The sequence below is a fragment of the Mustela nivalis genome, assembly GCF_964662115.1.
Source record: "Mustela nivalis genome assembly, chromosome: 6".
Classification (NCBI taxonomy): Eukaryota; Metazoa; Chordata; class Mammalia; order Carnivora; family Mustelidae; genus Mustela; species Mustela nivalis.
In genome coordinates, this window is record NC_139025.1 from 97,634,579 (window position 1) to 97,656,620 (window position 22,042).

General features: G+C 42.4%; 1 protein-coding gene and 1 pseudogene across 2 annotated transcripts; one reads left to right on the forward strand and one right to left on the reverse strand.

Annotated features, from left to right (window-relative positions):
• Window positions 1-4,138: 4,138 nt before the first annotated feature.
• OR10G2 (olfactory receptor family 10 subfamily G member 2) lies at window positions 4,139-5,095 on the reverse strand (the record flags this gene model as incomplete). Its single annotated transcript, XM_082736918.1, has 1 exon — window positions 4,139-5,095. The coding sequence occupies one exon, from the start codon at window positions 5,093-5,095 to the stop codon at window positions 4,139-4,141; it is 957 nt and encodes a 318-aa protein (XP_082593044.1).
• A 5,044-nt stretch (window positions 5,096-10,139) lies between these two features.
• Window positions 10,140-16,893, forward strand: LOC309866644 (large ribosomal subunit protein uL23 pseudogene; annotated as a pseudogene). The gene is made up of 2 exons: window positions 10,140-10,205; window positions 16,370-16,893. The product of its transcript is annotated as a large ribosomal subunit protein uL23 pseudogene (transcript).
• The last annotated feature ends 5,149 nt before the right edge of the window (window positions 16,894-22,042 follow it).

Here is a 22,042-nt window from a genome sequence, read left to right on the forward strand (position 1 = left end):
AAAAAGACTACAAGAAAACTACAAACCAATGTCCTTTTTTTTTTTTTAAAGATTTTATTTATTTATTTGACAGAGATCACAAGCAGGCAGAGAGGCAGGCAGAGAGAGAGAGGGGGAAGCAGGCTCCCTGCCGAGCAAAGGGCCCTATGTGGGTCTTGATCCCAGGACCCTGGGATCATGACCTGAGCAGAAGGCAGAGGCTTTAACCCACTGAGCCACCCAGGTGCCCCACCAATGTCCTTTTTGAACATTGATGCAAAAATCCTCAATAAAATGTTAGCAGCAGAATTCAGCAGCATATTAAAAGGATTGTACACCAAGACCAAATATAATTTATTCTCGGAATGTAAGAATGGTTTGACATATGAAGATCAATGTATGTTACTTGAAGAAAATGAAGGAGAAAAAAGCACATGATCTCTCAATAGATGGAGAAAAAGCATTTGACAAAATTTGGTACTTTTTCTTGATTAAAAACACTTAAACTGGGAATAGAAAAATAACCACCTCATCATAATAAAAGCCATATATGAAAAACCTATAGCAAACATCGTATTCAATGGTGAAAAGCTGAAAACATATCCTCTAGGATCAGGGACAAGGCAAGGACCAGGAACAAGGTTTGTTTTCACCACTTTTATTCAACAAAGTACTTGAAGTTCTAGCCAGGGCAATTAGTAAAATAAATAAATAAATGTATAAATGAATGGCATCAAAATTAGGAAGAAGTAAAATGATTTGTTTGCTGATATGATTTTTAATATTTAAAACCCTTAATATTATACACACACAAACACAAATGGTTAGAAATACTAAAAATGAATTCAGCAAAGTAGCAGGATACAGAGTCAACACAAAGATCAGTTGTATTTCTATACATAATGCACAATCTGAAAAAGAAATTACAAAAATGATTCCATTTAAAAGTAACATCAAAAAGAATACATATTGGGGCCCCTGGGTGGCTCAGTTGTTAATTGTCTGCCTTCTGCTCAGGTCATGATAGGGGGTGCTGGGATTGAGCCCTGCATAGGGCTTCCTGCTCAGCGGGAAACATGCTTTTCCCTCTCCCGCTTTCCCTGCTTGTGTTCCCTCTTTTGCTGTCTCTCTCTGCCAAATAAATAAATAAATAAAATATAAAAATAACCATATTTAGGAATTAAAACTTAACCAAGGAGGTGAGAGGTTTGTACAATGAAAACTGCAAAACATTGTCTAAAAAATTGAAGAATTTTAAAGAAATTTAATTAAATTTAAATATAATTTCACAAATAGATGGAAACACACACGATGTCCATAGATTGACAGACTTAATATCATTAAAATGTCAATACTTAAAAAGAGTCAATACTGCTCAAAGTGACCTACAGACTCAATGTAATCCCTCTCAAAATCCCAAATGACAGTTTTTTTTTTTTTTTGCAGAGCTAGAAAAACTCATCTTAAAATTCTTTTTTTTTTTTAAAGGTTTTATTTATTTATTTGACAGACAGAGATCACAAGTAGGCAGAGAGGCAGGCAGAGAGAGAGAGGAAGGGAAACAGGCTCCCTGCTGAGCAGAGAGCCCGATTCGGGGCTTGATCCCAGGACCCTGAGATCATGACCTGAGCCGAAGGCAGAGGCTTAACCCACTGAGCCACCCAGGCGCCCCTCATCTTAAAATTCTTAATGGAATCTCCAGGATCCCTGAAGAGTCAAAGCAATCTTGAAAAATGTTAGAAGGTGGAGGACGGTCGGTAAAATATCCTCCATCTGAGAATTCACTTTAAGACTGAAAAACGAAGTCAGTCATAGAATTCTAGTCAGGGTAACTTTCTGACAGGACGTGGTGGGGAGGGAATCCATAGGGCTGGACGATCCAGGTAGTACATGGTCATTCTCCACCCTCATCTTCCACTGCTATTCTCTACCCAAGCCAGAACTTAATCCCATTTTTATAGAGAGGGGCATGGTGGTGGGGTCACAGGGTAGTTATCCAAAGTGGAACCATCTCTATGACTTATCTAAAGTGGGGTCTTCTGTGCATCAATTGTCTCCACTAATTACCTAAAGTGGAGCCTTCTGGGTGCCTCTTTAGGAATGCTCAGAGCAAGCCTTCCTGGATTCTGGTGAGGGCATACATTAACCTCCATGGGGCTTGGAATCTGTAGCCCGTAGAGGGGTCATTGAGCAAGCATGAAAAATATAGAATCATTGTTGTCAGCATTCCTACAAAAAAGAATGAAACTGGAAGATTCACATATTCTGATTTTAAAACTTAACGACAATGCTACAGTAATCAGAAGTGTGTTTTTGGCATAGAGACACACAGATCAATGAAATAGAATGAAGATCCCAGAAATAAACCCTTGAAGATGTAGTCACATGATTTAAAAAAAAATTATTTATTTATTTGACAGAGAGAGACACAGTGAGAGAGGGAACACAAGCAGGGGGAGTGGGAGAGGGAGAAGCAGGCTTCCCGCCAAGCAGGGAGCCCGATGTGGGGCTCGATCCCAGCATCCTGGGATCATGATCTGAGCTGAAGGCAGATGCCTAACAACTGAGCCACCCAGGTGCCCCTAGTCTCATGATTTTTTTGACAAGGGTACTGAGACCATTCATTGGGGGAAAGGACAGTCTTTTCAACAAGTGGTGCTGGGAAAACTGGATAGCGACACACAAAAAAACTGAAGTTGTACCCTTACCTAATACCATATACATAAATTAACTCATCAAAGATCTAGCTGTAGTGACTTAAACCAATACAAGTCTTAGGAGAAAACTTAGGATAAAAACTTCACAATATTGGCTTTGGCAATAATTTTTTGGTTATGACCTCAAAGGCACAGGTAGCAAAAGAAACATAGACAAGTTTGACTTCATGGGAAATTAAAAATGTACATTAAAAAACACTACTAACAGAATAAAAAGGCAATCCATAGAATGAGAGAAAATATTTGCAAATTATATATCTGATAAGCAATCAATATCCAGAACTCCTAAATCTCATCAACAACAAAAAATGAAAAATCTTATTCAAATATGCACAATAGACCCAAATGGACATTTCTCTAAAGAAGATCTACAAATGTCCAACAAGCGCATGAAAGGATGCTCAACATCACTTGTCATTCAGAAATGCAAACCAAAGCTACAATGAGGTACCAATTCAGACCCATTAGGATGGCTGTTATTAAAAACAAACAAAACAAAACAAAACAGAAAACAACTGTTGGTGATGCTGTGGAGAAAAGGGAAGCCTTATCCACTCTTGGTGGGAATGTAAGATGCTGCAGCCACTGTCCTTCATTTTCTTGAAATAGATTTTCACACTTGCTCTTATATTTTAAGTGAGTCCTGTCTTCCCAGCTTTTTTCAAGTATTTTCTTGTTCCTCCAATAAGACGAGGACAGGTCACAGTGGGTAAGTTGAGGTCATTTCATATCACACTGGCCTGGTCAGAGGGATGTTGTGTGAGTAACTGTACCACTGAATGACTGACCAGGTGGCTTCCAGATCTTTGACTATTTGACATTATGATAACTGGCCAAAAGTTTTTCCGGATACTTTGGACAATTTAGATGTAGTTCAGAAGTCTTTTCTGGTGCTGCTTTAGCTTAAAAAAATTGCCGATTGAGTGAATTATTAATTAGGATGAGATAAAGATGCTGTAATAAAGTAATCCAATTATAAATCAGTGCTTTAAAGAATTAGAGGTTTGTTTTCCTCTCACTTAAAATTCTAAAGTGAATGTTCCAGATTGGAAGGTTACTCATCTCCTTGATAGGAGCAAAGCAATCCCAAATGCCTAGAGGCTTTGGGAAAACATGAGTGAGGCAATGGATGAAGGGTGATGGGGCAGCATTATACTGGTTTCCCCCAAATTTTCCTGGAATAATCCCCCTCCTCCTCAGTAGAGTATTTATTCCTCATATTCATTGTTTGTGTAGAATGTGCTTTCTCCTGAGAGGTGGGTCAAAAAAGTAAAAAACAGTTCTGGCCAAGTTATTGAGGTTAAATATAGCACTGGAAGCTTCTTCCTAGAATTACATTCAGTCCAGCTTAAGCCAGCATCTATTTTGGAACATTTGTCACACACAGCAGTAGCTGAAAGGTGTGGTAGCAATCGCGAAGCAGGTAGTCCCTGAGCCTGTAGTTACTTATTTTCACTGGTGGCCCCTCGACCTGCTGTTATTCTCTTCAGAGCAGACTTCACTTCCTGGTTCCTCAGGGTATAGATGAGGGGGTTCAGAAACGGAGTGACAACAGTGTAAAACACGGCCACTGCTCCATCCAGGGGACTCTTGGAGCCTGGCCTAAGGTAGATGAAGATACAGGGCACATAGTAGACAGTGACCACAGTTAGGTGGGAGCCACAGGTGGAGAAGGCTCGGCGCCGCCCATCGGCAGTGCGAATCTTCAGGATGGCGTGGACTATGTTGGCATAGGAGAGAAGAATTAACATGAAGCAACTGGCTGCCACCACTCCAATGTCCACAAAGGTCACGAGCTCATTGATGGTTGTGTCAGCACAGGCCAGTCTCAAAACCGCAGGGATGTCACAGAAAAAATAATCCACCTGGTTGGGCCCACAGTAGGGCAGGCGGAAGGTCAACATAGCCTGGATAGACCCATGGATGGAGCCAGCCACCCAAGCTCCAGCCACGAGGATGGTGCATAACCTCCCATTCATGAGCACGGGGTAGCGCAGGGGCTGGCATATTGCCAGGTACCTATCGTAGGCCATCAAGGTGTAGAGGAAGCACTGGGTGCTGCCCAGGAAGTGAAAGAAATACAGTTGAGCCACACAGCCCCCAAAGGGGATTGCCTTGCTGGTGGGAGTAAAGTTTAGAAAAACTCGAGGGACGATGACTGAGGAGAGCCACATGTCCAGGAATGAGAGCACGGCTAGAAGAATGTACATGGGACGAGCATGGAGCTTTGGGTCAGCCCACACGGTGAGCAGAATGAGCAGGTTCCCCAGCTGAGTCAGGATGTAAATGTTGAAGAAGACTAGGAAGAGGAGGGTCCTCAGACTCGGGGGATGAGGTAAGCCCAGGAGAATGAAGTCTGTCACCACTGTGCCCAGGGATGTATTTTTGGTCTCTCCCATGTCTTTCTGTAGTCTCCTAAGATGAATGGTGAAGTCAGGCAAGGGTAATACACATTAAGAGGTGGTGAGAGAATGCTTCCCTCTAAGAGGGAAACAGAGAACAGAGAACTTCTCTATTTAATTTTAATTTTTTAAAATTTTTTGAAAGATTTTAATTATTTGAGAGAGAGAGGGAGAGTACAAGCAGGCAAGGGAAAAGCAAGCTCCCTGTTGAGCAGGGAGGCAGATGCAGGGCTTCATTCCAGGACTCTGAGATCATGACCTGAGCCAAAGGCAGACACTTAACTGACTGAGCCATCCAGGCGCCCCAAGAGCTTCTATATTTTAAAGTGGAAAGCATTTGCCATCAGTCGTCTGTGTTTGCTCTGCAAGACAAGCCCTCAGAGGCTAGTTAGTCTCTAGGTGTCCTGAAATGCTCCTTCTTCTTTTTTTTTCTTTTAAAAAAAGATTTATTTGTTTATGAGAGAATGAGAGAGAGAGAGAGTGAGAGAGAGAGAGAGAATGAGCTAGGGGAAGAGACAGAAGGAAAAGGAGAAGAGAGAGAATCTCAAGCTGACTCCCAGCTGAGCACGGAGCCTGACAAGGGTCTCCATCTATGACTATGGGATCATTACCTAAGCTGAAATCAAGAGTGAGACACTTAACCAACGGAACCACCATGGTACCCCTTGAAATTATCCTTCAATGGGAGACACTATTACAAGTATTGGAAGGCCAAGGCATAAGGTTGTGTCTGAATAATGTTAGTGCATATGATGGGTCTGTACCATAGAGAAGTGGATTCTGGTGTTATGGAGCAGAGCAGAACAATTACTCCATAATTACTATCCCTATTCTTGGTCTCTGACTTCTCCTCAAAATATCTCCTGCCATGATCTACAAGTACCTTTGAGGTCTGTCCTCACATATTTTTTGTAAAGATTTATTTAAGAGAGAGAGAGGGAGGAGGGAAGGTGAGAATCTTAAGTAGATTCCAGGCTGAAAGCTGAGCCTGACATGGGGTTCGATCCCACCCTGAAATCATGACCTGAGCCGAAATCAGGTGGATGCTTAACTGACCGAACCACCCAGGAGCCCCTGGTCCTTACATATTTCTATCATCTTCCTTCCTTTAGTTCCCTTGGAAAACCAAGGACCTACTGGACCCACTCCTCCTGGAAAATACTGATTCATCGTAACATGGTCTCACTGCTCAGAATGCAATCGGCTGTCATCTCCTTTGGGAAGAATTTTTCTCCCTTAGAAGACAATCTTCTGGGAGATCAGAGTTTATATTATAAATGGTGATTGCAGTGCAGTATGATGAGAACTATTTGCCTAAATGCTCACTGGTTTCTTTTCCTAGATTATGAGCTCTTTCAGGGCAAAGACCAAATATGTTCTGTTCTTTTACTGTATCTGCAGTACTTGCCACAGGTTTTGGTAACAGTGAGATAATAAATAGGGGTGCCTGGGTGGCTCAGTTGTTAAGCGTCTGCCTTCGGCTCAGGTCATGATTCCAAGGTCTTGAAATTGAGTCCTCATCAGGCTCCCTGCTCGGTGGAAAGCCTGCTTCTCCCTTTCCCACCCCCCCTGCTTATGTTCCCTCTCTCACTGTGTCTCTGTCAAATAAATAAATAAAATCTTTTAAAAATATATAATTAATAAATATTTGTTGGCTGATTGGCTGACTGAATAGCCTTTGCCAACTCTGCATTGTCCTGCATCCCATTTCCCTGTGTGATCACATCTATTGTGCTTTATGTCACACAGTCAAGACTGTAGGATGAGGGACTGGCCACATACTTCAGCAATGTGAGTCTGTCCCCAATGTAAATAAAGTCAAAGTCGTCATCCACGTTTTCCTTTTGCTCTAGAATGTTATTTAACTTTATTGATTGACCTAACTAGTTTATTGGTTCTGGTGGCTTGGATTATAGTTGATTATTGTAGGATTTGACTTTTAGTGTGTTATTATTTGAAGACCTTATTTGACCTCCAACAAATAAGATTTAAAAAAAAAAGATTTTATTTATTTATTTGACAGAGAGACATAGCACGAGGAGGAACACAAGCAGGGGGAGTGGGAGAAGGAGAAGCAGGCTTCCTGCTGAGCGGGGAGCCTGATGCAGGGCTTGATCCCAGGACCCTGGGCTTGATCCCAGGACCCTGAGATCATGACCTGAACGGAAGGCAGACCCTTAATGACTGAGCCACCAAGGTGCCCCACCATTAGCTTTTGATGTAGTGTTCAACAATTCCTTAGTTTCATATAACATTCAGTGCTCATAAAAAAACGAAGTAAGAAAATAAAAGACCATTTGAAGTATCCACATGGTGGCTAACTTGATATGGTTTCCAAAATTTCTTGTTTTAAATAGTATTTGGTATGGTTAAAGCCACCTTATAAGATAGTTGCAATTTTTAAAAAATTTTCAATTTATTGCATTTTTTTGTCCTTATGGGTGCTCAAACTTTCCCATCTTTGTCAATGGGAACCTGTTCATATTGACTTCTGAGTTCTTTAGACACAACCCTGGTAATCATAGCATCTTCCTTGTAGTCTAAGACAAGATTTTCAAGTTTGTCTTGTGTATTCCCTTGTTCTATACCTGAAATCAGCCCTTTTCCCAAAGAGTACTTATTCTTTTCAATAAGAAATAGCATTTGGAGACCAGAGTGCTGGATTGGTTAATGCATTTAGGCCTATTCAGTGGACAGAGCAAGCTAACTATTTAAAAAAAAAAAAAAAGATTTTATTTATTTATTTGACAGACAGGGATCAGAAGTAGGCAGAGAGGCAGGCAGAGAGAGGAGGAAGCAGACTCCCTGCTGAGCAGAGAGCCTGGGATCCCAGGACCCTGGGACCATGACCTGAGCCGAAGGCAGAGGCTTTAACCCACTGAGCCACCCAGATGCCCCTAGATAGCTATTTTTAATGAAATATTTTATATACACCAAAATGTATATAATACATAAACAGTTTAATCTTTGAGCGTTTCCATATGTACCAGCTGACAACCCTTCTGAATTTTGTGTTTTTCATTTGCTTGTTTATGCATCATTAAATAATGTATTTCTAATCTTTATATACATGGAATCATACTTTTTTCCTATGCCTTTTTTCCCCATCAACATGATTTACCCACATTGAAGAAATCACTTTCATTACTCTATACTATTCTATTCCATCAGTGCAGCACAATTTATTTTCTTATTCTCCCAGGGATGCAAATTTGGGGCATTTCCAGTCATTTGGCCCAGTGAACAAAGCAGTTATGACCATCTTATATAGGAGTCTCTTGGGGCAACAGTTGTAATTTAATATCAAAAATATAAAATTAAAATAAGAAGCTAGTGATATCACTGATATAATCAATATTTAAAATAGCAAATATTAGGTACAGGGGCTTTGGCCTGGAAATTCAAGGGAGAGATTTCTAGGGATGGAAGAGGGTGGCATGAAGATAGCAAAGTCAGGGAGGGTGAGATCCTCTTTACAGGGTCAGATAGAAGTCATAGGTTGCTGGGCTCCCCTCCACTAGGAAGCAAACTTACTTTAAGCACTTTGCAGGCAGTGCCTCTTTTACTTGTAAAAAAAAAAAAAAAAAGATTATTCCAGAGGTTTGGCCTCTCTCTGGTATGTCTACACTGAACTGGGGTTTTGTATAGGGCAACTTAGAGTTTGAGGGCTTCTCCATGTCGAACAGATGTGCATCACTAACGCTGAGGCAGAGGAATGACCCAGCATTGAGTTGTTCACCCTTGTTTGCCTTTAGGACCAGACTCAGACCATGAGGCAGCCCGGGCAGAGACAGAGCATGGAGAATGAACAGAGTTTGTGTGCAGTGAGGAGACAGAACCCATATTTTATTCTAATTATCCCATCAGTGTCCATGTACTATAAATGAGGGGGAAAAAAAAAAGCTTGTTTAAGAAAAAGGCGCCTGGGTGGCTCAGTGGGTTGGGCCGCTGCCTTCGGCTCAGGTCATGATCTCGGGGTCCTGGGATCGAGTCCTGCATCGGGCTCTCTGCTCAGCAGGGAGCCTGTTTCCTCCTCTCTCTCTCTCTGCCTGCCTCTCTACCTACTTGTGATCTCGCTTTGTCAAATAAATGGATAGAATCTTAAAAAAAAAAAAAAAAAGAAAAAAAGAAAAGGTATGAAATGTGGGCACCCAGGTGGCTCAGTCAGTTGATCATCAACTCTTGATTTCTGCTCAGGTCACATTCCCAGGGTCCTGGGATGGAGACCTGGGTTGGGCTTCCTGCTAAGCGGGAAGTCTGCTTCAGGATTTTCTCTCTTCCTCTGTCCCTCCCTCCTCCCCCACATGCTATTTCTGTAGAATAAATAAATAAATCTTAAAAAGAAAAGAAAGGAAGAGAAAGGAAAAGAAAAGGTCTGAAATGGAAGGCCTTCCAGCCTTGAAGTAAATTGACTCCTCTTACCACTGGGAAAAGAAAGGTTAAAACCTCCTGTTCCTATGTTGGCTCAGTTAACACTGAACTTGTTACAGCATTTATATTGTATTTTTAAAAACATTTTTCTTATTTATTTGACAGAGAGAGACACAGTGAGAGAGGGAACACAAGCAGGGGGAGTGGGAGAGGGAGAAGCAGGCTTCCCGCTGAGCAGGGAGCAGGATTCAGGGCTCGATCCCAGGACCCCGGGGTCATGACCTGAGCTGAAGGCAGATGCTTAAGGACTGAGCCACCCAGGAACCTAGTATTTATATTGCCTTATTATCTCCCTCAAAATACAAAACAAAAAGACAAGATAAATGTTTAAAACTCTCTTTCTCAATTCAGAGAAGAAAGTTCCCAAATCTGGAGAAAGTCTGATTTAATTCATAATTCATATGCTAAATACATTAACTTTGTGAATAAGAAAGAAGGAGGGGAAAGACAGACTACATACAGTTTTTGACAAAGTTACTGAAACTTTTAATTTGTGGAAATTTGGTCTTTGCTCCTATTGTGAATTGACTCCTATTAGGACTGCTTCCCTTGCTGGACTCACGTGAACACAGCAGCCAAATGGTGGAGAAGCTGGCTTTTCTCAGGCGCGATGTCGGAGCACATGAGGAAAGTGTTCTTCAGAGCATCCCCCGGGCTTGTGGTTATAGGTAACCAGGTCTCTGCTTTGGAATGGAATTAAAATCTTCCAGGGGGAAAGAAACATTGACTATGCTAATAGTCTATGAGATCCTCTGCCCTTGGAGGCTCTTTCTAGATTGATACTTCTTAAGTGCTTTGAATTTTGCATCAGTTACACAATTAGCTAGATCTTCTTCGATTGAGTTTTTTTTTAAAACACTATCAAGAGATTTGTAGAGAACTACTTACCTCTTGGGAGTTCTACACTGAGTCATTTCCCCTGTGAGAACTACAGTCCCCAAGATCCTCATTATTATTATTTTTAAAGATAGGCGTTATATTTCCTTTCTTCCTTCCCCCTCTTTTTTTTTTTTTTTAAAGATTTTATTCATTAATTTAACAGAGAAAGACACAGCAAGAGAGGGAACACAAGCAGGGGGAGCTGGAGAAGGAGAAGCAGGCTTCCCACTGAGCAGGGAGCCAGATGTAGGGACCCTGGGATCATGACCGGAGCCGAAGGCTGATGCTTAACAACTGAGCCACCCAGGTGCCCCTTATTTTTTTGTTTTGACAGCAAGCAGGAATCACTTCTACATTTAGAAAGTGAACTGTGAAGAACAACATGATCTGATTGGGTGACCTCTAATTTCTGTGATTCTTTTCTTTGAAGTGTTAGGATCCTGGGATGCAGCCCACATTGGGTTCCCTGATCAGTGGGGAGTCTACTTCTCCCTATCCCTCTGCCTCTCTCCCCAGCTTGTATTCACTTGCTCTTTCTCTCTTTCAAATAAGTAAATAAAATCTTAAAAAAAAAAAAAAGTCTTGTGTTCTTTAGCCACATGGTGCTGCTGGGGTGGAGAAGGATTTTTGCCATCTCTGCTCCAGTGTCATGGGGAGGTTCCCTCCACTTGCACACCACCTATTAGCAAGCAGGTGTAGAAGAAGTCTTTCTCCTCTCAACTTTATGGCCGGGTACCACAGCCTGGGTTGCCATTGCCACAGCTCCCCAGTTCTTTTGGTGAACGCATGTAAGTGTAACCCTCGTCCAACACGACTGAGTTTGAAGTGTCTCCACTCTCAGTCCCACACTGTTCCTAGAAACTTCCTTTCTCCCCATTCTGAGTACAGCCCAGATGGTGGTGTTAGGACTTTGCATCTCTTTCATCCAAAGTTTATTCTCCTTTTCTATTCTGGCATGACTATATCTCCTTTGGGAGAACACAGCTTTACCTCATAAAACATAGAATTTTATATTATGTATAATGTATCTGACGAGTTCCTTTCAAGCCAAAATCCCTTAATGATTACCCAGCATTCATTATCTTAACTTCACTTCTTAAATTAGGTGCATTAGAATTTCTGCTCCTCTTCCTTTTCCATAAAATCTTGGTTTTCAAGATCAGTGACAATAAATACATAGATATTTATTTGGGGCAAAAAAACTGATTAGGCATACTACATCCTCAAGAAGTTTATATTATGGTGGGAAGGATATATCAACTGTAGGTTAATGTGAGACCACACAAAAGGTTGTATTTAAGTTTACTGGATGGTTCAAGTGGGGCCAGGAGAGTTTCTCTGGGCGGGTAACACTTGACGCTGCTCCTTGAAAGAGGAGTACGCATTAGAGGGACGTTTCAGCCAAGGAAGAAGTTTGAGCAAAGGGTGGAGACCAGAAGCAGCCGGGCATGAGTGGGGAAAGAAAAGTGATGAACACCTGCAGCACAGGCTGTAAATAGAGTTCAAGTGAGAGATGGTTGGGATCCTACATGATGGAATTGTCTGGCCTTCCTTTGTAGGGGCTGGGAAGCCATTGATGGCTTCAAATAGGAGAACGTCATGGTCAAGTCGAAATTGTAGGATGATGACCACTCTGGCATCTGTTTAAAGAGTCCGTTGGAAGAGGGATGGACCACGGTGGACTACACTGATATTCTGCCCAGAACCCTTCTTATCTCTTGCCTCTGTTTCTGTGAGCCCCCTTCCATAGGTATGCTCAGATCTCAGTGCTCAGCAGCTGTTCACTCTTCTTGAGGTAGTGGTGGGAGGAACCTCTTTGCCTGTAGAGGCAGCAAGCCAAAAGGGCCTGAGTCTCATTGTGAGGCCCTGGTCAGTGCCAGCAGGGAGACAGATGCTTTGCATATCTGTAGGCAGAGAAAACACACAGAGATTCAAATACAAGCTCCAAATTGGGAGCCACCAAGACAGATGCTCCAAATTGCAGGGGTGTATTTGCAATAAAATGCTTCTCTTCTTGCTTTCTTCTCCTTCTGCCTCTCCTCACCACTCAATTCAGCAGAGATTTAGATGGACAGTAGCATGACTTTATTTGGTAATGGTTAATCATATTTTGATCAATGTTTGGAAAGAAACCCAATTTCTAATAGAGGGACAGAGCCTCATAAGGAATTTTGCTGCTAGCCAAGTTTTACATGATGCCAATTGTAAGAGGAGATAATTGAAAAGGATTAGATGCTTTTAAAGCCTTCTTTTAGGGGAGCCTGGGTGTCTCAGTTAGTTAACCCCCTGACTCTTGCTTTTATTCAGGTCAGGATCTCAGGGTCCCGGGATTGATTGGGTTTCCCATTGAGCAGGAAGTCGGCTTCCCCTCTCCCTCTTCCCCTCCACCTCCCCTGCTCATGCCTTATCTCTCTCTCTCTCAAATAAATAAATGAATCTTAAAAAAATATAAAGCTTTCTTTTGATTCTAAATTTCTATGGGTTTGGTAGGGAAAAACACTATTAACTGTTTGGGGGTATATGTGAGAATAAGTATGTAAGTAAAATATCATTGTTTTATGGTGCCATAATATGACAGTATTATATCTACTAGCTAGGTGTTATATTCCACTCACATGCAGTAAGTAGAAAATAATTCTTCCAGAGTGTTGATAAGAAATACAAATTGCCTTTAACTTTTTCTTTTGCTTCCAGCTTGTTTATTTTAATCTTTATCCCAGCTGTATGAAGTTTATTTCAATTTTCTCATCACTGACACCAACAATTTGTTCCCCCTCTTCTACCAGTATTTACCAGACATGGGAAAGATGCACAAACATGCTGTTCAGATGAAGTCAAGTAAGGTGAGGAGGCAGCAGCCCTGACACTTCGGCTATCTGTCTATTGCTGCACAAAGGTCGGCTGTTGTTCAAGAGACTGAATTCAGTGCACACAAGGAATTTTAATGCGTACTTATGACATCAAGGAAAGCCTGGAGTCAATTTGGACTCAGCAGTAGCTTCAAAAGTCTTGATTCCATAGTCCATCCATGAGGGAAGATGATTCTGAATCTGCATGACAAAATGAGCAGTGAAGATTCAAAATCCTAGTCAGAGAGATTTCAAAAACAAAACTGTGTTCATGCCAGGGATCAATGTATAGCTTTATTTGTCCCCCCTAATACGTTGATCTTGAGTGTAGTGAAATTCTCTATGAACATTTATTTATTTAATTTAATTTTAATTTTAATTTTTAAAAGATTTTATTTATTTATTTGACAGAGATCACAAGTAGGCAGAGAGGCAGGCAGAGAGAGAGGAGGAAGCAGGCTCCCCGCTGAGCAGAGAGCCCGATGCGGGGCTCAATTCCAGGACCCTGGGATCATGACCTGAGCCGAAGGCAGAGGCTTTAAGCCACTAAGCCACCCAAGTGCCCTATTTATTTATTTTAAAGATTTTATTTATTTATTTGACAGAGAGATAGATCACAAGTAGGCAGAGAGGCAGGCAGAGAGAGAGTGGGAAGCCGGTTCCCTGATGAGCAGAGAGCTCGACTCATTACCTGAGCCGAAGGCGCCCCTCAACATTGATTTAAATAAAATTTCAAAATAATAGCTTTATTGAGGTTAATTCAAACACATTTCACCCTGGGGCATCTGGCTGGCTCATTCAGTGCAGCATGCCATTCTTGATATCGGGGATGTAAATTTGAACCCCATGTTGAGTGTAGAGATTACCTAAAAATAAAATCTTTAAAAAAGGGACCCCTGGGTGGCTCAGTGGGTTAGGTCTCTGTCTTTGGCTCAGGTCATGGTCTCAGGGTCCTGGGATCGAGCCCCCCCCATGAGGCTCTCTGCTCGCAGGGAGCCTGCTTCCCCACCGCCCCCCTCTCCCTCTGCCTGCCTCTCTGCCTACCTGTGATCTCTTTCTCTGTCAAATAAGTAAATAAAATCTTGTCCAAAAAATCTTAAAAAAAATACATCCCAACCTCTGGTAACCATAATCTACTTTCTGTCTCTATGGATTTGCCTATTATGAACACTTCATATAAATGGATCATGTAATATGTGACCTTTTGTGTCTGGCTTCTTTTAGTTAATATAATGTTTTCAAACTTCATCCATGTTGTAGTACAGATCAGAATTTCCTTCCTTGGGGCACCTGGGTGGCTCAGTGGTTTAAGCCTCTGCCTTCAGCTCGGGTCATGATCTCAGGGTCCTGGGATTGAGCCCCATGTCTGGCTCTCTGCTCAGCGGGGAGCCTGCTTCCCCCTCTCTCTGCCTGCTTCCCCCTCTCTCTGCCTGCTTCCTCCTCTCTCTGCCTGCTTCTCTGCCTACTTATGATCTCTCTCTCTCTGTGGAATAAATAAAAATCTTTAAAAAAAAAAAAGACATGCTTTAAAAAAAGAGAGAAAAAAAGAATTTCCTTCCCTTTTGTGGCTGACTGCTATTCCATTTTTTATGGGTATACTATATTTTGTTTATCCATTTATCAGTTGGATGTTTTGGTTTTTATACTATTTGGCAGTTTAAATAATGCTGCTGTGACCAATCGTGTACACGTTTTTGTGTGCACATATGGTTTTATTATTTTTTTATTTTTGGAATGTATGTAGGAGTGAAATTCCTGGGTCATATGCTCTATGTGGAACATTTGGAGGAACTGCCAGACTTCTCAGTGGCGCTGCACCGTTTCATATTCCCACTGACAATGTATGAGGGTTCCAATTTCTCCACATCTTCAGCAACACTTGTTATTGTCCATCTTTTTAAAAATTTTAAAGATTTTTCTTATTTTTTTTTAAAGATTATATTTATTTGAGATAGAGACAGGGAGAGAGACAGAGAACATGAGCTGGGATAGGGGCAGAGGGAGAAAGACTTCCTTTTGTCTGCGACATCATTCATGATGGGAGGGAAACTTAGTAAACTCATTATCTGCATACTTAAAAAAAAAAAAAGACACTGGTATAGAAAAGCTGGTTTTCTCTCTGTTTAAAAGGACCAAGTTTTCTTAAGTTAATTGATCTGTTATGGTTTTTTCTTTGCCTGCCCAGAAAATTCAGTTTCTATGTTTTGTTTTATCAGGTGCTTAACATCCCTAATTATATTTAGGCATGTGTTTTAAAACTTTCTAAGGTTTTAGCAATTGTTGACAAGATTTAAACCAATGATAAACCTTGGGTTACATTTGGGAAAATGCTATGCATTTCCTAAAGTTTTAATATGTTGATAGATCATCACTTGATATTGTGATTATGGAAATGTTACGTGTCACAGAAGTAACCTGATTTTCTTGCCAGTTCCATTGTAAATTCTCATCTCACCAGCTCTTTACCATATCTATTTTGAGTTTTTGTCATTTGTAATTGTTTTAATTCTCTTGTAAGATAAATTCTGACTCAAAGAAAATTCATATGGGATACTTTCAGGACAAATACAGGTCTTTGATATGTTAAAATACTGGAACTGAAATGGGTAAGAATTTACAGAAGTAAAAGCTGCATTTGGAATAAACCAGAATTATTAACATGGGACTAGGTGAACTGAAAGATTGTAATGTTGTATCTCTTGATGTTTTGTCTTATTTTAAACATTAATGTTTCTTTAATGTTTACTCTTCCAGACTAGGAAAACTTTTTCTTAAGTTATCTGTAATTTACAGAGATAAAAATGTAGTCATTTGTAAACAAATCAAGGTATTCAACTCTTTCTCTCTATCTGAACCCTCTGAAACCAAAAGGTCTCAGCAAGTATTCTTTCTTCCATGGCAATAAGTCATTTGCATAAGTTCAATAAGAATCTGTTCTCCTTGTAACAGGACACCATTGAAAACACTGGTTATTTTATCATGGCTTTGACTGGAATGCCATATTAGAAAAGACTCAGATATGACTATACAGCTTAAAGGAACTAAGGTTGACTTTATAAAACCTGGAACCATAAAGCTCTTTGGAGCTGTTGGCCTGATACCTTGCTTACAGAGTTCCCAGCATCCCAACATCCTTTACTCACCTGCCCCTCCCAAAGCTGAAGCCAAAGCAAAGGCTTTGAAAGCCAAGAAAGCGGTGCTGAAAGGCGTCCACAGTCACAAAAAAAAAGAAGATCCGCACATCACCTACGTTCTGACGTCCCAAGACTCTGCGTCTCCGAAGGCAACCCAAATACCCTCGAAAGAGCGCCCCCAGGAGAAACAAGCTTGACCACTATGCCATCATCAGGTTCCCCCTGACTACTGAGTCAGCCATGAAGAAAATAGAAGACAACAACACACTTGTGTTCATTGTGGATGTCAAGGCCAACAAGCACCAGATCAAACAGGCTGTGAAGAAGCTCTATGACATTGATGTAGCCAAGGTCAACACCTTAATAAGGCCTGATGGAGAGAAGAAGGCATACGTTCAGCTGGCCCCTGACTATGATGCTTTGGATGTTGCCAACAAAATTGGGATCATCTAAACTGAGTCCAGCTGGCTAAATCTAAATACAGTTTTTTCATGATAAAAAAAAAAAATGATGTTACTCACCAGGTGAGTAAAGGATGTTACTTCCTGGCAGGTGCAGGAACCTCAGGATTCTTTGGGGGCCTCAGGAAGAGGAATTTGCCCAAATCGACAGGTATTGCAGGCATGTCTGATGGCAAGTATGTAGCTTGGCTTCTGGCCTGGAGAGGCTATCATAAGTTCAACCTAGAGATTCCTTATGAGAAGTTCCAGCAGAGCAGATTCTAAAAGATTTATATGATCCCTCACTGTTCTTGCTGAGCTTATGTAAATAATTAGGCCAAGATTGTTAAAACTGGACTTGTTTTTCAAATAAATTAGTCCTGATTTGGCTATCTCTGAAAATGAGGGTTATTTTAGAGAGAAAAATTATGTTTTAATAACATACCTTTATGGATGTTAAATTCTAGATTTGATTGTCTTTAAATGTTTGTTTACTTAAGCTAGACAACTTGAGGTAAACTTCAGAGAAGTTGCACGATAGCTCATTTAGACGATCTTGCTTTGCCAGTCAGTCAGCCCCAGATATAGGAAACTTCAGAAAATCAAAGGATTTGAAGGGAAGAATCTGACTGAGTTAGTGGGAATAGCAGAAAAGGTGTTTAACAACAGGGATGCACAAGAGGATGAAAAACAGACAAAAAAACTGGTTAAGATTTTGGCATTGCATGATGTGGGGAGGAGATAGGTAGGGGATAATAAATGGAAGGAAAAGCCTAAGCACAGAGAAGGCAGGCGGGAAGACTTAGATTCAGTCAGTGCACTTACTGTAAGGAAAAAGGACATTGGGCCAGGGAGTGCCCTAAAAGGAAGACAGCAATGCTCACCACCAGAGACTGAAGGGACCATGGTTCGGAGCCCCTCCCCGAACCTTGGGTAAAATTTGAAGAGGAGGGGAAATCAGTTGATTTTTTGGTGGACACAGGAGCCCAAATTTCATCATTACTTAAACCTATGGGAAAACTATCTGGAGAGGAATTCTGGGTACAAGGAGCAAATGGCACAGAGAGACATAAATGGACAACAGAAAGGACTTTAAATTTGGCCTTGGGAGTAGTTAAACATCGATTTTTGGTCCTCCTCTACAAGTTAAGAGCTGACATTTAGTTCTCAGAAGGAGACATGACTGTAACCTTGAGACAACTCACTGTACAAGTGCTTATGGCAGCAGTAGATGAACACCTCTCTTATGAGCCAGTCTCGAAACCAGAGGAGACAAATGGGGGGAGCCTTCTCCAAATCCTACAGGACGAATTTCCCCAGGACTGGCAGAAGGGAAGCCCCCTGGCTTGACCAGGGAACAACCTCCAGAGGTGGTACAATTAAAGGAGATGGCTACAGCTGTTCACATTCGGTAGTACCCCCTTCCCTGGGAAACAAAGGAAGGGATCAGAAAACACATTAACCACCTCTGAGGAGATGGGATCCTAGTTCCTTGCAAATCTCCATGGAACACACCTTTGCTGCCCATCAAAAAGGCCAAGACTGGGGAGTACCAACCTGTTCAGGACTTGCAGGAAGTTAATAAACTGAAGATATCCACCTGACGGTGTCTAACCTCTATATCCTACTCTCCCTCCTGGGCCCCAAAAGAACTGTGTATACCATCTTAGATCTCAAGGATGCATTTTTCTGCATATCTTTAGCAAGGGAATCTCAGCCCCTTTTTGCTTTTGAATGGTCCGACCCACAGGAAGGGTTCCAAGGCCAGCTCACCTGGACAAGACTTCCCCAAGGTTTCAAGAATTCACCCACCATTTTTGACGAGGCCCTACACAAGGATTTGTGTGAGTACAGAACCTCCAACTCAGGAGGTTACAGTATGTTGATGACTTGCTAGTAGCCGCTGAGGACTATGAGTCATGTTTGCGGGGGATGGGAGCTCTCTTACAGACCCTGCAGGAAAAAGGGTATCGGGTGTCAGTGAAGAAAGCACAGCTCTGTCAGAACCACGCCACTTGTCTAGGCTTTGATCTCCATGGGGGAGTGCATTCACTGTCTGAGTCCAGGAAACAGGTGATCTCCAGATACCCCCGCCCCACCACGTCCTGACAAGTGAGAGAGTTTCTTGGGATGGTGGGCTACTGTAGGCTGTGGATACCACAGTTTGTGGAGATTGGCTGACCTCTCTACAAACTGGCAAAAGGAAGGCTCTCTATGATGGACAGCTTGGACAGATGAGTGGACAGCTGAGGAAGAAGGAGCATTTTGGGTATTACAAACAACCTTACTGAGTGCCCCAGCACTGGCCATCCAGGATGTTGCCAAGCCCATCTTCCAGGATGTTGCCAAGCCCTTGGCAACATCCTGGATGTGGATGTGGATGAAAAAGCAGGGGTGGCCAAAGGAGTTTTAACTCAGATTCTGGGGCCTTGGTAAAGGCCAGTAGCCTATCTTAGCAAGAAACTAGATCCAGTAGCAGCTGGATTCCTCCCCGCCTGCGCATAATTGCTGCCATGGCCCTCCTGGTCAAGGATGCAGGTAAATTGACTTTAGGTCAAAATCTCATCATAACCACCACACACGCTATCGAAGGCCTTCTCCAGACTCCACCAGACCGATGGATGACGAACGCCCGAGTGACGGGGTATCAGGATCTCCTCCTCAATGAACCAAGAGTGATCTTCCAGCCCCCAGTGGTGCTAAATCCAGCCACACTGCTGCCAGAGGAGCTGGCTGACCACCCACATGACTGTGGGGAGGTCTTAACCCAAGTCGCAGGAATAAGGCCAGATCTCAGAGACATTCCACTCTTGGATGCAGAGATGACTCTGTTCACAGATGGGAGTAGCTACATGATAATGGAAAGAGGTATGTGGGGCTGCGGTGGTTTCTCCTGAGCAGGAACTCTGGACAGCAGCTCTGCCACATGGAACTTTATCACAAAAAGTGGAACTGATTGCACTCACTAAGGCACTGCAGATGGCCAAAGGTAAAACTGCCAACATCTATACGGACAGCAGTTATGCCTTCGCTACTCTCCATATACATGGGGTTATTTATAAAGAAAGAGGCCTATTAACAGCAGAAGGAAAAGGAATTAAAAACAGAGAAGAAATATTGGCTCTCCTCCGGGCTATTTGGGACCCAAAAAAAGTGGCCATTATGCATTGCCCAGGACACCAAAAGGGGACTGATCTGATTTCAAAAGGAAACCAATTATCAGATCAAGCCACAGAGCAAGCAGCCCGAGAAACAGTGCAAGAACTAGTTACACTCCTGACTCCAGCCTTACCAGAAATACCAAACTATTCAGAAGAAGATTTAAAATATTTAAAGAAATGGGTTAAATTGGACTATGAAGGTGACTGGGCTAAGACTAAAGCAGGAAAAATAATTTCTTCCTCGAAGACTAGGTAAAAAGTTAGTAGACCAGATACATCAAGGTACTCATTTGGGGACACACAAACTCAAGGAGCTTATAGGCAAGCAGTTCCAGGTTTCTAAATGAGGGCGTATGGTTCAGGATGTAGTTAATAGATGTGCTCAATGCCAGGCAGTTAATGTGGGAAGAGCTAAAATGGGAAGAGGGAAAAGAGAAAAAGGTAAGGAACCAGGAATTTATTGGGAAATAGATTTTACAGAAATGAAACCCGGAAAATATGGGCACAACTATATGCTAGTTTGTGTAGATACCTTTCCAGGCTGGGTAGAGGCTTTTTCTGCCAAACATGAGATGGCGGGAGTGGTAGCCAAAAAGCTACTAGAAGAAATAATTCCTAGGTTTCGACTGCCTCTCGCGATCGGGTCAGACAATGGCCCTGCATTTATGAGTTCAGTCTCACAGACATTGGCCAAGTCTGTGGGCACTAATTGGAAATTACATTGTGCCTACCCGCCCCAGAGTTCCCGGCAAGTAGAGAGAGTGAACCGGACTCTTAAGGAGACCTTGACAAAGTTAATTTTGGAGACTGGCGGTGGATGGGTGGATCTCCTTCCTTTCACCCTCCTCAGGGCATGATTTAAACAAAGTGACCCCGTTTGAAATAATGTTTGGGAGACACCCCCCCCCCCCCACTCTGTCCTCGGCTATAAGAGGTTGCCCTAGCAGAAATGACTGATCAGTCTGTACTCCAGTCACTGCAGGCATTGCAGTCTGTCTTTAAAAAAGCCCACGCAGGAATCTGGACTGCCCACACTGGGACAAAGAAGGAGGTGGAACCACATCCTTACCAACCCTGGGACTTTGTTTGGATACGTCACTAACAAATGGGAAACTTGGAGCCTCGCTGAAGGGACCATTTACTGTTATCCTGACCACGCCCACGGCAGTAAAAGTAGAAGGCATTAGGGCCTAGATTCATGTGGGTCATGTCAAATGAACCTAGGACGAGGATGTCCCCCAGAGATGGAAGATGAAGCTGACGGACCGTGCTGACTGTGAACTAAAGCTAAGACTAAAAAAAACTGTGAGTTTATTGTTGCTCCTATTGTTACCTGTTTATGTAAAGTATAGGTGGGAAATTAGATGAACGGAATTAGGAAAAATGGAAAAGGTTATACAAAGTGTTGAATGGCGAACTCACAGCTGACTGTGTACTGCTGCTACTTTTTGGCCCCTGTATTATAAACGCCTTAATATCATTTGTACCAAAGAAAATTAGAGCGATAAAAATGTTAGTCTTACATGCTCAATATAACCCCTTACAACAGGAGAACATAGAAATGGCTGAAAAGTCAAGGATTTGACTAATTTCCAAGGAAAAGGGGGGAATGTGAGGGCATGTATGAGAGCCTGGTTAGCCAGAGGAATATACTTGCAAACCCCAGATATAGGGGCAGGCCAGGCCGGATAGAGACATCCAATCAGTGGGGTGCGTATATATTTACTGTGGTGTGTTGAAATCTCATTGGCCACCTGTGTGTGGGCCCGGCTCAACCACCTCTATAAAGGTTAGTCTGTGAGTCTGGGGAAGGGGGTGTAGTAGGAGGAGTTATAGTAGCTGTTGGGATAGGTGTTAGAGTAGCCGTTGGGATAGCCGTTGGGGTAGTCGGAGTAATAGTCTTTAGGAGCAGCGCCGCCACAGCAGCCTCATGGGCGAGTGGCCTTGTCCCGCCTTGTTGGCAGTGGCCTTGTCGGGGTCGCCGTTGTCACCTCTTAGTAAGAGAGGGCCCCTGCCAGTCGGTTTGGTTTCTGATGCTTGGTGCAAAATA